Below are 12,242 nucleotides of genomic sequence, written 5' to 3'. Positions count from 1 at the left end.
ACTCAAAAAAAAAAAAAAAATTAGCTAGGCATGGTAGTGCACACCTGTAGTCGCAGTACTCAGGAGGCTGAGGCAGAAGGATCACTTTAATCCCAGAGGTTGAGGCTGTGGTGAGCCGTGATCATGCCACTGCACTTCAGCCTGGGTGACAGAGCAAGACCTCTGACTCAAAATAATAATAATAATAATTGCCTCAAGCAATCCTCCCATCTCAGTCTCCCAAAGTCTGGGATTGACCAGGCACACTGGCTCACACCGAAAGACTCAAAAGAACCATACTTGCTATGAAAGGAACGTTTACTGTATGAATTCCTACCCCACGTTCACTGTATTTTATAAATCCCTACTTCAAACCCCATAAGACTAGGCATATGTAAGGCGCCTGTGACCATAAAGTCACAAAATGTTTACCGTGTTTGTACTTAGAACTTTGTTACGTTTTTGTTTGTCCCAGAATAACCATGTTAAATGAAATAACCGGTTTCTTCTGCTTCTGCAACTGCTGCTGGCAGTGTGTGTGAATGTTAAGCAATAAGCCCCTCCTGGACATTCCTTTGCTTAAATTATGGTAGGCTCTGTGGCGCCAGCCACTCTTCTGGTGGGCTCTGTGTTGTTTCAAACCTGATCATACGCCAAAGCTGACTGTAAACCGTAGCTTATCTAACATTCCAGGAGGCTTAACTACCTCCACTCTGCCTGTTTGGCCATTAGTAGTCAATCACGGGCAACTGAGCCCGCGCCCGTGCAAATCAAAAACGAACCAACCAATCTCAAGCTCTCCTGTCCCCTGACATCACCGCGGACCGAATTGAGAACTAATTATGCAAAGTCTGTGGACTTCGTTTTCTACGTCATGGCTTCTTCTAATTGGATAACATCTCAAGCCTAGGAAAAGCCGGTCACGCCCAGTCCCTCCCTCGTAACTGTGTATATAAACTACTTGCTCTACTAGGTCGGGGCTCTCGTTCCTATACCGCTGTGTCGGTTACATACGGGAGCCCAGACTCGAGCCTGAATAAAAAGACCCTCGTGTGTTTGCATCAGAGCTGGCTCTTTGGTGGTCTCTCGGATTTAGGACTTTGGGGTACAACAACACCTGTAAACCAAGCACTTTGGGAGGCCAAGGTGGGGAGATTGCTTGAGCCCAGGAGTTCAAGACCAGCCTGGGCAACATAGCAAGAACCCATCTCTACAAAAAATTTAAAAATTAGCCAGGCATGTTGGTGCACACCAGTAGTCCCAGCTACTTGGAAGCCTGAGGTGGGATTGCTTGAGCCCTTGAGTTCAACATTGCAGTGCACCATGATGGCACCACCACACATCGGCCTGGGTGACAAAGCAAAACCCTTTCTCCAAAAAAAACGAACAATCCCCCCAAAGTGATAGAATTATAGGAATGAGACACCATGCCCAGCTAGCAGGTCTTTATCTGTGTTCTTCTCCAGGCCTGCCACCTCTGCTGACAGCTAAGAGTACACTTGTTAGGTCTTGGTTTGCCTACCTCCCAGGAGTAGGAGTCATGCCCTCTCCCTTGTAGGTCCCTGCCCTTGAATGTACCTGGCACAGTAAGTCCCTTACATACAAACCTTCAAGTTGCAGACTTTCACATCTCCAGTCACATATGTTGGTTCACATGTGTGGCAAACGTTGCCGTGTGTGCAACTACAAGTGGTTGTGCTATCGTGTGCTTTATTATCTATTTATTCTTTTTTTTTTTTGAGTCAAAGTCTCACTCTGTCACCCAGGTTGGAGTGCAGTGGCACACTCACAGCCACTGCAGCCTCAACCAACTGGGCTCAGGCAATCCTTCTGTCTCAGCCTTCCAAAGAGTTGGACCCACAGGCATGCACCACCATGCCCGGCTGATTTTTTTATTTATTGTAGAGACAGATGAGGTCTCGCCAAGTTGCTCCGGTTCGTCTTGAACATGTGGGCTCGGGCAATCCTTTCACCTCAGCCTCCCAAAGTGCTGGAATTATAGGCATGAGCCACTGCACCCCACTTTATTATACAGTACTTTATTTCAAGCCCAGGGTGTAGGTGGTACTCTATAGCCGATTGTGTTAGTTGGGTACCTAGGTTAACTTGGTTGGACTCACAAACCAATTGGACTTATGAATGCACTCTCAGAATGGAACTTGTTTGTTCACAGGGGACTTATTGTACTGATGAGATCTGGGTCACACAATCCAAACCGGTGACAGCAAGGTATCACTTCTGATTCTACCCAACCTGCTTTCTCAAGCTGGGCACTGTGCTGCGTTCTGTACCATGCTTCACCACCTCGCCCTTACCAAGGGGCATAATGAATGTCTAAGACTCTGGTACAAAGCTTAGGGATCAGAGGTGCTTTGCAGTGCTCTGAAATAATGGGGCAAAAGTTTGAACAGAAACCAGCGCTTACCCGCTGCATAATCTCAACCTGATGTTAGCTATCTACAAAGTGACTCCTTGGTACACAGGCCAGGGGCATGCTGTAGGTGCTTGGTAAATGTTGGATGGGTGACTGAGGGCATTTCCTGCTCTCTCCTTCAACTCTCCTTCAATGAAATAACGACAGCCGAGTTCCTGACTTCAGGTTCCAGGGAGAAAGCGGAGATGGGGTGGGGTGGGGCTGGTTGGGGGGTTGTGCTTAGCTATGCAGGGTTTGGTCTTTGAAACAGTGGGAGTGAATGGAATCTTGGCAGTAATTGGCCCTGTCCACAGGGAGACAGCTCCAGGCAACTCCCAGCAGGAAAGTCAGTGGGAGCTAAAGCCCTGGCTCAGACTAGTTGAGAGTGGTTCTTGGCAGCTGGCCTGGGAAGGCTTTAGAGGATGGGTTTGTGGAGGTAGTTTTTTATTCTCAGCCCTGGAAAGTATTGTGCTATGAACAAACTGTGAAGGGGGAACTAATCTTTTATGAACTGGAGAAGACATGGGTTATTTTTTGGACCGGAGAAGAGAAGAAAGGATCTGAGATTACTCGGAACTGTGTGGCTGTGAAACCTTCTGATTTCAACTGCAGGGTCCTTGGGAGGAGCCAAACGGGGTTTCGTGGGTGGGCTGCAGGAAGATGCAGACAGTTCAAGCTAGATGGTCAGTCCTCCAAAAAATATGCCTGGGTGATGGTTTCTTCCTGTACCTAGAGGAGAATGCCCAGTGACTGTGGAACCCAGAGATATTGACCAGCCTGAGTAATTGACTGCAAAGGGAAGCCTGGGGGTGAATTCTTCTGACTCAGGGGGGCCAAAGCCCTCAAGCCTCTAAGAAAAAGGATTTGTCTCAAGAGGTAGGCAAGACATGTGCCAGGATGCCCTTTATGTCAATAACAATAATAATAGCTAAACTTGACCGATCACTAGTCAAAGTGCTAGGCACACTTCTAAGCACTTAACATACACAACCTCAGGTAAGTCCTACAAGAATTCTATAAAGTAAGAGCTACTAATATATCCATTTGCAGATGGGAATTGAAGCACAGAGAAGGTGAGGAATCTGCTCAGGGTTGCTGTGTGAGCAGCAGAATCAGGATCTGAACCCAGGTGGACTATTTCTAAAGCTTTTATGCTTAACCTTACCCCATATAGGCTCTGAGGGTTGGGAGGAAGTTTGGGTTACTATCTGTTCAGATCTTTTCAGTAGGGTTTCCATGTGTTTCCACCCACCGGGGTCTAACTACGTCCCATCTAAAAGGTGTCTAGTTTCAAGACCCAATTTAGGGAAATGAACCCTTCCCAATGAGCCTTAGCTTCACCCAACAGTCCAGAATACTGAATTTGAAGCTCTGTGCTACAGGTGTTCTGATTAATTAGTTTTATTTGTTATGTCTGATAGGAGCCCATGATTTTGATTGAGAGATGAACTTATGGGTACAAAAATTTGGTCTGCAATGGCTGGGTGGGGTGACTCACACCTGTAATCCTAGCACTTTGGGAGACTGAGGTGGGAGGACTGCTTGAACCCAAGAGTTGGAGACCAGCTTAGACAACATGGTAAGACCTCATCATTACCCAGAGGGGAAAAAAAAGGCAAAAATTAGTCAACTGTGGCAGTGTGTGCCAAGGCGAGAGTATTGCCTGAGCCCAGAAGGTTGAGGATGTCGTGAGCCAGGATCACATCACTGCCACTGCAGCCTGAGTGACACAGTGAGACCCTGTCAAAAAAAAAAATTGGAAGGATCGCCTGAGCCCAACAGGTTAAGGCTGCAGTTAGCTGTAAGTGTGCCACTGCCCTCCAGCTTAGGTGACAGAGTGAGACTCCAACTCAAAAAAATAAAAAAAAGAAATTGGTCTACCGATAGGTATTGCTGGATTTCTAGGCAAATACTTAGTGGTCTTGGTAGCAGAGCCCACAGGGCAGCCCCTAGAATCCCTGTTTCCAATCTTAGCCCTCCAATCTCACCCTTAAGTTATATTGGGGAAAGGAGAGGAAGAGGGAAGCCCACATCCCCATCATGGAGTCCTGGGGGGTAAATGGTCTTTAAAGTCTTTTTTCCTGAGGGGGAACTGGGTTCCTGGCCATAATTCTCAGGGTTGACCTTCTTCCAGTTGGGAGAGGCCAGAAAGTTGCCTCTCATTTCACCTCAGTTTATTTTAGAATTGATACATGGTAAGAAAGGCTTTGTGAAATCTTTATTTTGGTTCAGAATTTAAACTTAAGCACAAACATTTCCAAGAAGTACATGCCTATCTTTTTCTAAATATTTTCCAGAGGGCAGAGCTCCATAATATTCCTGGATACGACATAGTAACTGCTTCCAAACATCTAATATGACTATTTCTTTTTTTTTTTTTTAAGTCCATTCCCTTTGAGCTTTTTTTTTTCTTTTTCTTTTTTGGAGTTGGAGTCTCACTCTGTCGCCCAGACTGGAGTGCAGTGGCCGCTCCTGGCCACCGCAACCTCGACCTGCTGGGCTCCGGCGATCCTTCCGCCTCAGCCTTCCAAGTAGCCGGAATTACAGGCATGCACTACCACGCCCGGCTGATTTTTTTTTTATTTATTGTAGAGATGAGGTCTCGCCAAGTTGCCCAGGAGGGTCTCTAACCCGCGGGCTTAGGCAATCCACTCACCTCAGCCTCCCAAAGCATGGATGAGAAAAATATGGATGAGAAAATATGTTTCGTTGATTCCTTCCTGGGCACAATTTTCTGAAAATTCAGTATTCTCAGCTGCATAAGTTCAAAACTCATCTCTGAAAGTAAGGATAGGAGTGACGCAGACCCCTTTTTAGGTTGTAACCATCTACCGGGAGTATAGCATGATGGTTAGATACCCAGACTGTGAGGTTAGCCAGATTTATCACTCTCAAGCGAAGTGACCCTGTAAAGACATTTAATTTTTCTTTTTTTTTTTTTGAGTTAGAGTCTCACTCTGTCACCCAGACTGGAGTGCAGTGGCTGCTCCCGGCCACCGCAGCCTTGACCTACTGGGCTCTGGCGATCCTTCCGCTTCAACCTTCCAAGTAGCCAGAACTATAGGTGTTCGCTACCATGTTTGGCTAATATTTTTTTGACCTCTGAACTTTTATTTTTATTTTTTTGATTTGAAGTCTCACTCTGTCGCCCAGACTGGAGTGCAGTGGCCACTCCTGGGCCCCGGCGATCCTTCCGCCTCAGCCTTCCAAGGAACTGGAACTATAGGTGCGCGCTACCACGCCCGGCTAATTTTTTATTTATTGTAGAGATGAGGTCTCACCAAGTTGCCCAGGTGGGTCTTGAACCTGCAGGCTCAGGCAATCCACTCACCTCGGCCTCCCAAAGTGCTGGGATTACAGGCTGAGCCACCGAGCCCAGCCAACCTCTGAACTTTTTATTGACTTCCTGCTTCCCCGAAGGACACCCTGTTCCCGCCGCCTCAATGCCTCATAACTTTGGTGTCATTGGTTTCAGACACCAATTTGCCGTCCACTCTCTTGTGGACGGTCTTTTGGATGGTCTGGATGGAGCTGCTGCTGTCCAGGCTATCACTGAGACTGAAGTCCTCTCCGTCTTGCAGTAGGCGGCGGTAGGTGGCTATCTCAGCCTCCAGCTTCACCTTGATGTTCAGCAGGGACTCGTATTCCTGGGCCTGGAGCTGGCCCTCTCTCCGGGTCTGTGCCAGCTCAGACTCCAGTGCAGCAGGGTGCCATTGAGCTGCTCCATCTGCATGGCGTAGTGGGCCTCCACCTCTCTCAAGCTGTTCTCCAAGCTGGCCTTCAGGTTTCTCATGGAGTTCAGGTCAGTCTCTAAGGACTGCATTGTGTGTTTCAGCTCCATGAGCGTCATCTTGGCAGCTTTAATCTCAGCGGACTGCGTGGTGACCACTGTGGTACTCTCCTCGATCTGCTGGGACCAGTACTTGTCCAGCTTCTCTCGGTTCTTCTGAGCCAGGCCATCATACTGGGCCCAGATGTCCGCCAGGATCTTGCTGAGGTCCTGAGATTTGAGGGCATCTACCTCCACGGTCAACCCAGAGCTGGCAATCTGGGCTTGTAGGTCTTTGACTTCCTCCTCATGGTTCTTCTTCATGAAGAGCAGCTCTTCCTTGAGGGCCTCGATCTCTGTCTCCAGCTGCAGCCGGGTGACACTGGTGTCATCGATGACCTTGCGGATCCCATGGATGTCGCTCTCCACGGACTGGCGCATGGCCAGCTCTGTCTCATACTTGACTCTAAAGTCATCAGCAGCAAGACGGGCGTTGTCTATCTGCAGAACGATGCGGGCACTGTCCACAGAAGTTGCAAAGATCTGAGCCCTCAGGTCCTCGATGGTCTTGAAGTAATGTCCCCAGTCTCTGACCTGGGGTCCCTTCTTCTCCAGGTGCTCCCGGATTTTGCTCTCTAGCCTCCGGTTCTCGGTCTCCAGGCTCCTCACCCTCTCCAGGTAGGAGGCCAGGCGGTCGTTCAGCTCTTGCATGGTCTCCTTCTCGCTCTGGATGCCCCCCAGACTCCCGGCCATCCCTGTGGCCAGGCCCCCGGACCCCCAGCCGCCCCGGAAACTGGTGGAGCGGGACACAGAGATCTGGGAGCCCGAGCCGCTGGCGCCTGCATAGACGCTGGCCGCGCTGCTGGTGGGCTGCAGGCTGGGTGGCGGGATGGAGCCCAGGGACCGGTAGTTGGAGGAGTAGGTGGTGGAGCGAGTGGTGAAGCTCATGGTGGCAGCAGAGGAGAGCCCGACGGTAGAACTCATGTTCAGCTGCTAATTTTTGATTTATTGTAGAGACGAGGTCTTACCAAGATGCCCAGGCAGGTCTTGAACCTGCAGGCTCAGGCAATCCACTCGTCTGGGCCTCCCAAAGTGCTGGGATTACAGGCTGAGTCACTGAGCCCAGCCATGCAGGTACTCTTGTTGATGAGGTGTGCCCCTCCATCAGTTTCCCACTACTGCCACATTTAATTTATCTGTTTGTTTGTTTGTTTGTTTCTGAGTTGGAGTCTCACTCTGTCACCCAGGCTGGAGTGCAGTGGCACGCTCCCAGCCACCGCAGCCTCGACCTGCTGGGCTCCGGCGATCCTTCCGCCTCAGCCTTCCGAGTACCTGGAATTACAGGCGCACGCTACCACACCCGGCTAGTTTTTGATTTTATTGTCGAGATGAGGTCTCACCTGCCCAGGCGGGTCTTGAACCTGCAGGCTCAGGCAATCCACTCACCTCAGCCTCCCAAAGGCGCGGGATTACAGGCTGAGCACCGAGCCCGGCCACATTTAATTTTTCTAAGTCTCAGTTTCCTTATCCATGAAATGAATCTAATAAGGATGCTTTCTTTTTTTTTTTATTTTATTTTAAAGATGTGGGGTACAATTCAGGATTAGGTATACAAGTTGACATCATGCAGGTAAAGTTTGGGCCTCCCTTTGGTCTCCATTTTGCCTGGTTTGAGATAAGGTACCCTTACTGATGTTGTGTTCCCACCTCTGCGCAACTGTTATGACTGAGAAAGCGGGAAGAAGTCACGCCAGCACGCCAAGTTTCAGATTAAGAGTCCTTTATGAGTGTGCGGTCAAGAGTGGCTCATGCCAGCAGAGCTCTTGACAGACTAGTGCAGTTTGTGATAAGTTTTTATAGGTAAAATTTGCAGTGTTGGCTACATAGCAATTTAGTGACCATAGCAATTATTAACTAACAACTTGGCAACCAAAATGGGAACTTTTGATTGTTAGGGAGTTTTGATTAATTTTATGTCCCAGGTATAGCTGGTGACTGGAAAGTCTCTGGAGTTCTGCCAACAAGATATAGTTTAAGGCAGTTACATAGAGACAAGGTAGAAGAATCATTACACAATGGAGTTACCTTGGTTAGGTCACTAACAAAATATAAGAACAAAATATGAAAATGTAACAGTGGGGTTTTGCAAAGTGTAACATTTAATTTCAGTTAACAAAGCATACATTTACATGAACTTATGGCTAGGGAGTTTTGTAACAGTCATCAGGAAACGGTCAGCACAACTTGCCCAAAGCAGGCAAAGCTGGGGGTCTGTGGTCATGGGAACGTTACAGTAATCACACGTAGGCATTGAGGAGTGATTCCTAGGTCAGGCAGGCAACTAAGATGGAAGCTTTAAACAAAATGGAGTAAGCTGATTGATACTATTATTTTGCTAGCAGTTTGATTTTATTAACTGATTTAGCTCATTTCACAACTCTGGCAATATCCTGCTACTGCCAATCCCTTAGGTCCACTTATAAGTGCGAACATGTGGTACTCTGTTTTTTGTTTCTGTGACAGATCACTGAGTATTATAGACTCTAAATCCACCCAAGTTGCTATGAAGCCCATATGCTTGTCCTTTTTTTTGTTGGTTTTTTTGGGGCTTTTTTTTGAGTTGGAGTCTCACTCTGTCGCCCAGACTGGAGTGCAGTGGTCGCTCCCGGCCACCGCAGCCTCGACCTGCTGGGCTCCGGCGATCCTTCCGCCTCAGCCTTCCAAGTAGCTGGAACTACAGGTGCGCGCTACCACGCCCAGCTAATTTTTAATTTATTGTAGAGATGAGGTCTTGCCAAGTTGCTCAGGTGGGTCTCGAACCCGCGGGCTCCGGCAATTCACTCACCTCAGCCTCCCAAAGGCACGGGATTACAGGCTGAGCCAACGAGCCCGGCTGTTTGTCCTTCTTTATGGCTGTGTAATATTTCATTGTGTATATGTACCATATTTCTTTTATCCAGTCCATTTTCAATACGCAGCACGGTTGGTTCCATGTTTTTTGCTATTGTGAACAGTGCTACACTAAACATGCTTTGCAGGTATCTTTTTTGTACAATGATTTGAATTCCTCTGGGTATGTTCCCAGTAGGGGGTTACTGGGTCATATGGAAGGTCAATTTCTAGCTCTTTTAGGAATCACCATACTGTTTTCCATAGAGGTTGAACTAGTCTGCATTCCCACCAGCAGTTTAGAAATGTTCCCTTTTCTCTGCATCCTCACCAGCATCTGTTGTTTTTTGTTTTATTAACGATCGCCAGTTTTACAGGAGTTAAGTGGTATCTCAATGTGGTTTTTGATTTGCATTTCTCAGATGATTAGTGAGGCTGAAGACTCTTTCATGTGTCTGTTGGCTGCCTGTATATTCTTTTGAGAAGTGTCTATTCATGTCTTTTGCCCACTTTTTAATAGGGCTGTTTGTTTTTTTCCTCTCAGCATATTTGAGTTCCTTATAGATCCTGGATGTTAGGTCTTTGTCAGATATACAGTTGGCAAATAAGGGATATCTTCTTTACAGGAATAAGTGAAGATGATAGGAGATAAGAAACCTAAAACACCTAGCTAGGGCCCCACAATTAGCAAGGACTCTGAATACATGAACCCATCATTATTATTAGCTGTTATTTTCTCTGCATGTGTACGGTTTCTAGGACAGCACCACTGGCAGGGAGTCACCACTATAGGCAAAGTCCAGCTAAGATCTTCAGGGACCTGGACTGTAGTTCCTGGTCCAGCTGCTAATTTATGTGATGTTTGTTACATATTAAATGGTACAGCCGGGTTCAGTGGCTCAGCCTGTAATCCTGCGCCTTTGGGAGGCCGAGGTGAGTGGATTGCCTGAGCCCACGGGTTCGAGACCCACCTGGGCAACTTGGCGAGACCTCATCTCTACAATAAATCAAAATGAGCCAGGCGTGGTAGCGCAGGCCTGTAGTTCCAGCTACTTGGAAGGCTGAGGCGGAAGGACCACCGGACCCCAGCAGGGCGAGGCTGCGGTGGCCGGGAACGGCCACTACACACCAGTCTGGTGACAGAGTGAGACTCCAACTCCAAAAAAAAAAAATATGGTGCAATGTTTGCTGGGCTCAGTGGCTTACACTTGTAATCCCAGCACTTTGTGAGATGGAGGCGAGAGGATTGCCTAAGCCTAGGGGTTTGAGACCGGTCTGGGCAACTTGGCAAGACCTTGTCTCTACAATAAACCAAAAAATTAGCCAGGTGTGGGGGTACACACCTGCCTTTCGGCTACCAGGAAGGCTGAGGCAGAAGAATCACCTGAGCCCAGCAGGTCGAGGCTGCAGTGGCCATGAGCATTCCACTGCACTCCAGCCTGAGTGACAGAGTGAGAATCCGACTCAAAAAAAAAGTGCAATTTTTGGTAAATTACAAAATATAATGATGAGCAATCATCCATGTACCTATTACTCAACTTATGTTATGTAAATTATTATTATATTTTGAGTCAAAGCTTCACTTGGTCACCCAGGCTGGACAGCAGTGGCATGATCACAGCTCACCACGGCCTCAACCTCCTGGACTTAGGCAATTCTCCCACCTCAGCCTCTGAGGTACTGGGATTACCAGTGCCTGCCACCATGCTCAGCTAACTTTTTGGGTTTTTGTAGAGGCAAGGTCTTGCTATGTTGTCTAGGCTGGTCTTGAACTCCTTGGCTCAAACAATCCTCCTGCCTCAGCCTCCCAGAGTGCTGGGATTACAGTGTGCCGGGTCTGTGTAAACTATTATGACTGTTGAAGCTACTTTTGGGTTGCTCCCTTGACCCATCTCCCTGCTTTTCCTTAGATGTGACCACTACCTAGAATTGTTTATTGTTTTATACCTTTTTATTATTATTATTATTATTATTATTTTTGAGTTGGAGTCTCACCCAGACTGGAGTGCAGTGGCCGTTCCTGGCCACCACAGCCTCGACCTGCTGGGCTCCGGCGATCCTTCTGCCTCAGCCTTCTGAGTAGCTGGAACTACAGACGCACGCTACCATGCCTGGCTGATTTTTTGATTTATTGTAGAGAGAGGTCTTGCCTGCCCGGGCGGGTCTCGAACCCGCAGGCTCAGGCAATCCACCCGCTTCAGCCTCCCAAAGGCGCAGGATTATAGGCTGAGCTACCGAGCCCGGCCCTTTTAATTTTTTTAAGTCAGAGTCTCTGTCACTAGGTTGGAGTGTAGTGGCATACTCACAGCCATCGCAACCTTGACCTACTGATCTCAGGTGATCCTTCTGCCTGTCTTCCAAGTAGCTGGAATCACAGGCATGCACCACCACACCTGACTAATTTTTTGATTTATTAAGAGATGAAGTTGCATAGACTGGTCTCAAACTCCTGAGCTCAGGCAATTTTCTCACCTCCACCTCCCAAAGTGCTGGGATTACAGGCATGAGCCTGGCTTGTTTTATACCTTTTTTTTTTTTTTGAGTTGGAGTCTCACTCTGTCAACCAGACTGGAGTGCAATGGCATGCTCCCAGCCACCGCAGCCTTGACCTGCTAGGCTCCAGCTATCCTTCCCGCCTCGGCCTTCCAAGTAACTGGGACTACAGGTGCGCGCTACCACGACTGGCTAATTTTTTGATTTACTGTAGAGATGAGATCTTGTCAAGTTGCCCAGGTGGGTCTCGAACCCGTGGGCTCAGGCAATCCACTCAACTCAACCCAAAGTGCAGGATTACAGGCTGAGCCACTGAGCCTGGCTGTTTTATACCTTTTGAAAGGAGTGTGTGTATAGTTGACAAATTGAACAATAAAAAGGGAAGGGGTGCTGTGCAGCTGATAATCCATACATCATACCGTTGACTCCCCCAAAACTTAACTACTAATAGCTGACTGTGAATTGAAAGCCTTACTGATGACATAAACAGTTGAACATATTAATATTTTATGTTACATGTATTATATACTGTATTCTTACAATAATGTAAGCTAGAGAAAAGAAAATGTTATTAAGAAAACGAAGCCGGGATTGGTGGCTGAGCCTGTAATCCCAGCGCTTTGGGAGGCTGAGGTGAGCGGATTGCCTGAGCCTGCGGGTTCGAGGCCTGCCTGGGCAACTTGGCGAGACCTCATCTCT

The 12,242-nt window shown here is 47.9% G+C and overlaps 1 protein-coding gene and 1 pseudogene across 2 annotated transcripts in view; one reads left to right on the top strand and one right to left on the bottom strand.

Annotated features, from left to right (window-relative positions):
- The window catches only part of ENTHD1 (ENTH domain containing 1), a 127,700-nt gene extending 124,628 nt beyond the window's left edge, over positions 1–3,072 (top strand). Inside the window, exon 6 of the mRNA XM_008074124.1 lies at positions 3,005–3,072. Coding sequence (XP_008072315.1) covers positions 3,005–3,072 — 68 coding nt within the window. The remainder of the gene's footprint in view (positions 1–3,004) is intronic.
- A 2,760-nt stretch (positions 3,073–5,832) lies between these two features.
- LOC103276708 overlaps positions 5,833–12,242 on the bottom strand; it is a 24,589-nt pseudogene continuing 18,179 nt past the window's right edge. The window contains exon 3 of the transcript XR_002481326.1: positions 5,833–7,110. The product of XR_002481326.1 is annotated as a keratin, type I cytoskeletal 18 pseudogene (transcript). The remainder of the gene's footprint in view (positions 7,111–12,242) is intronic.

Source organism: Carlito syrichta, unplaced genomic scaffold (genome assembly GCF_000164805.1).
Source record: "Carlito syrichta isolate Samal-C Ts95f unplaced genomic scaffold, Tarsius_syrichta-2.0.1 Scaffold316302, whole genome shotgun sequence".
Lineage (NCBI taxonomy): Eukaryota > Metazoa > Chordata > Mammalia > Primates > Tarsiidae > Carlito > Carlito syrichta.
This window is presented reverse-complemented; position numbering and strand designations above follow the sequence as displayed.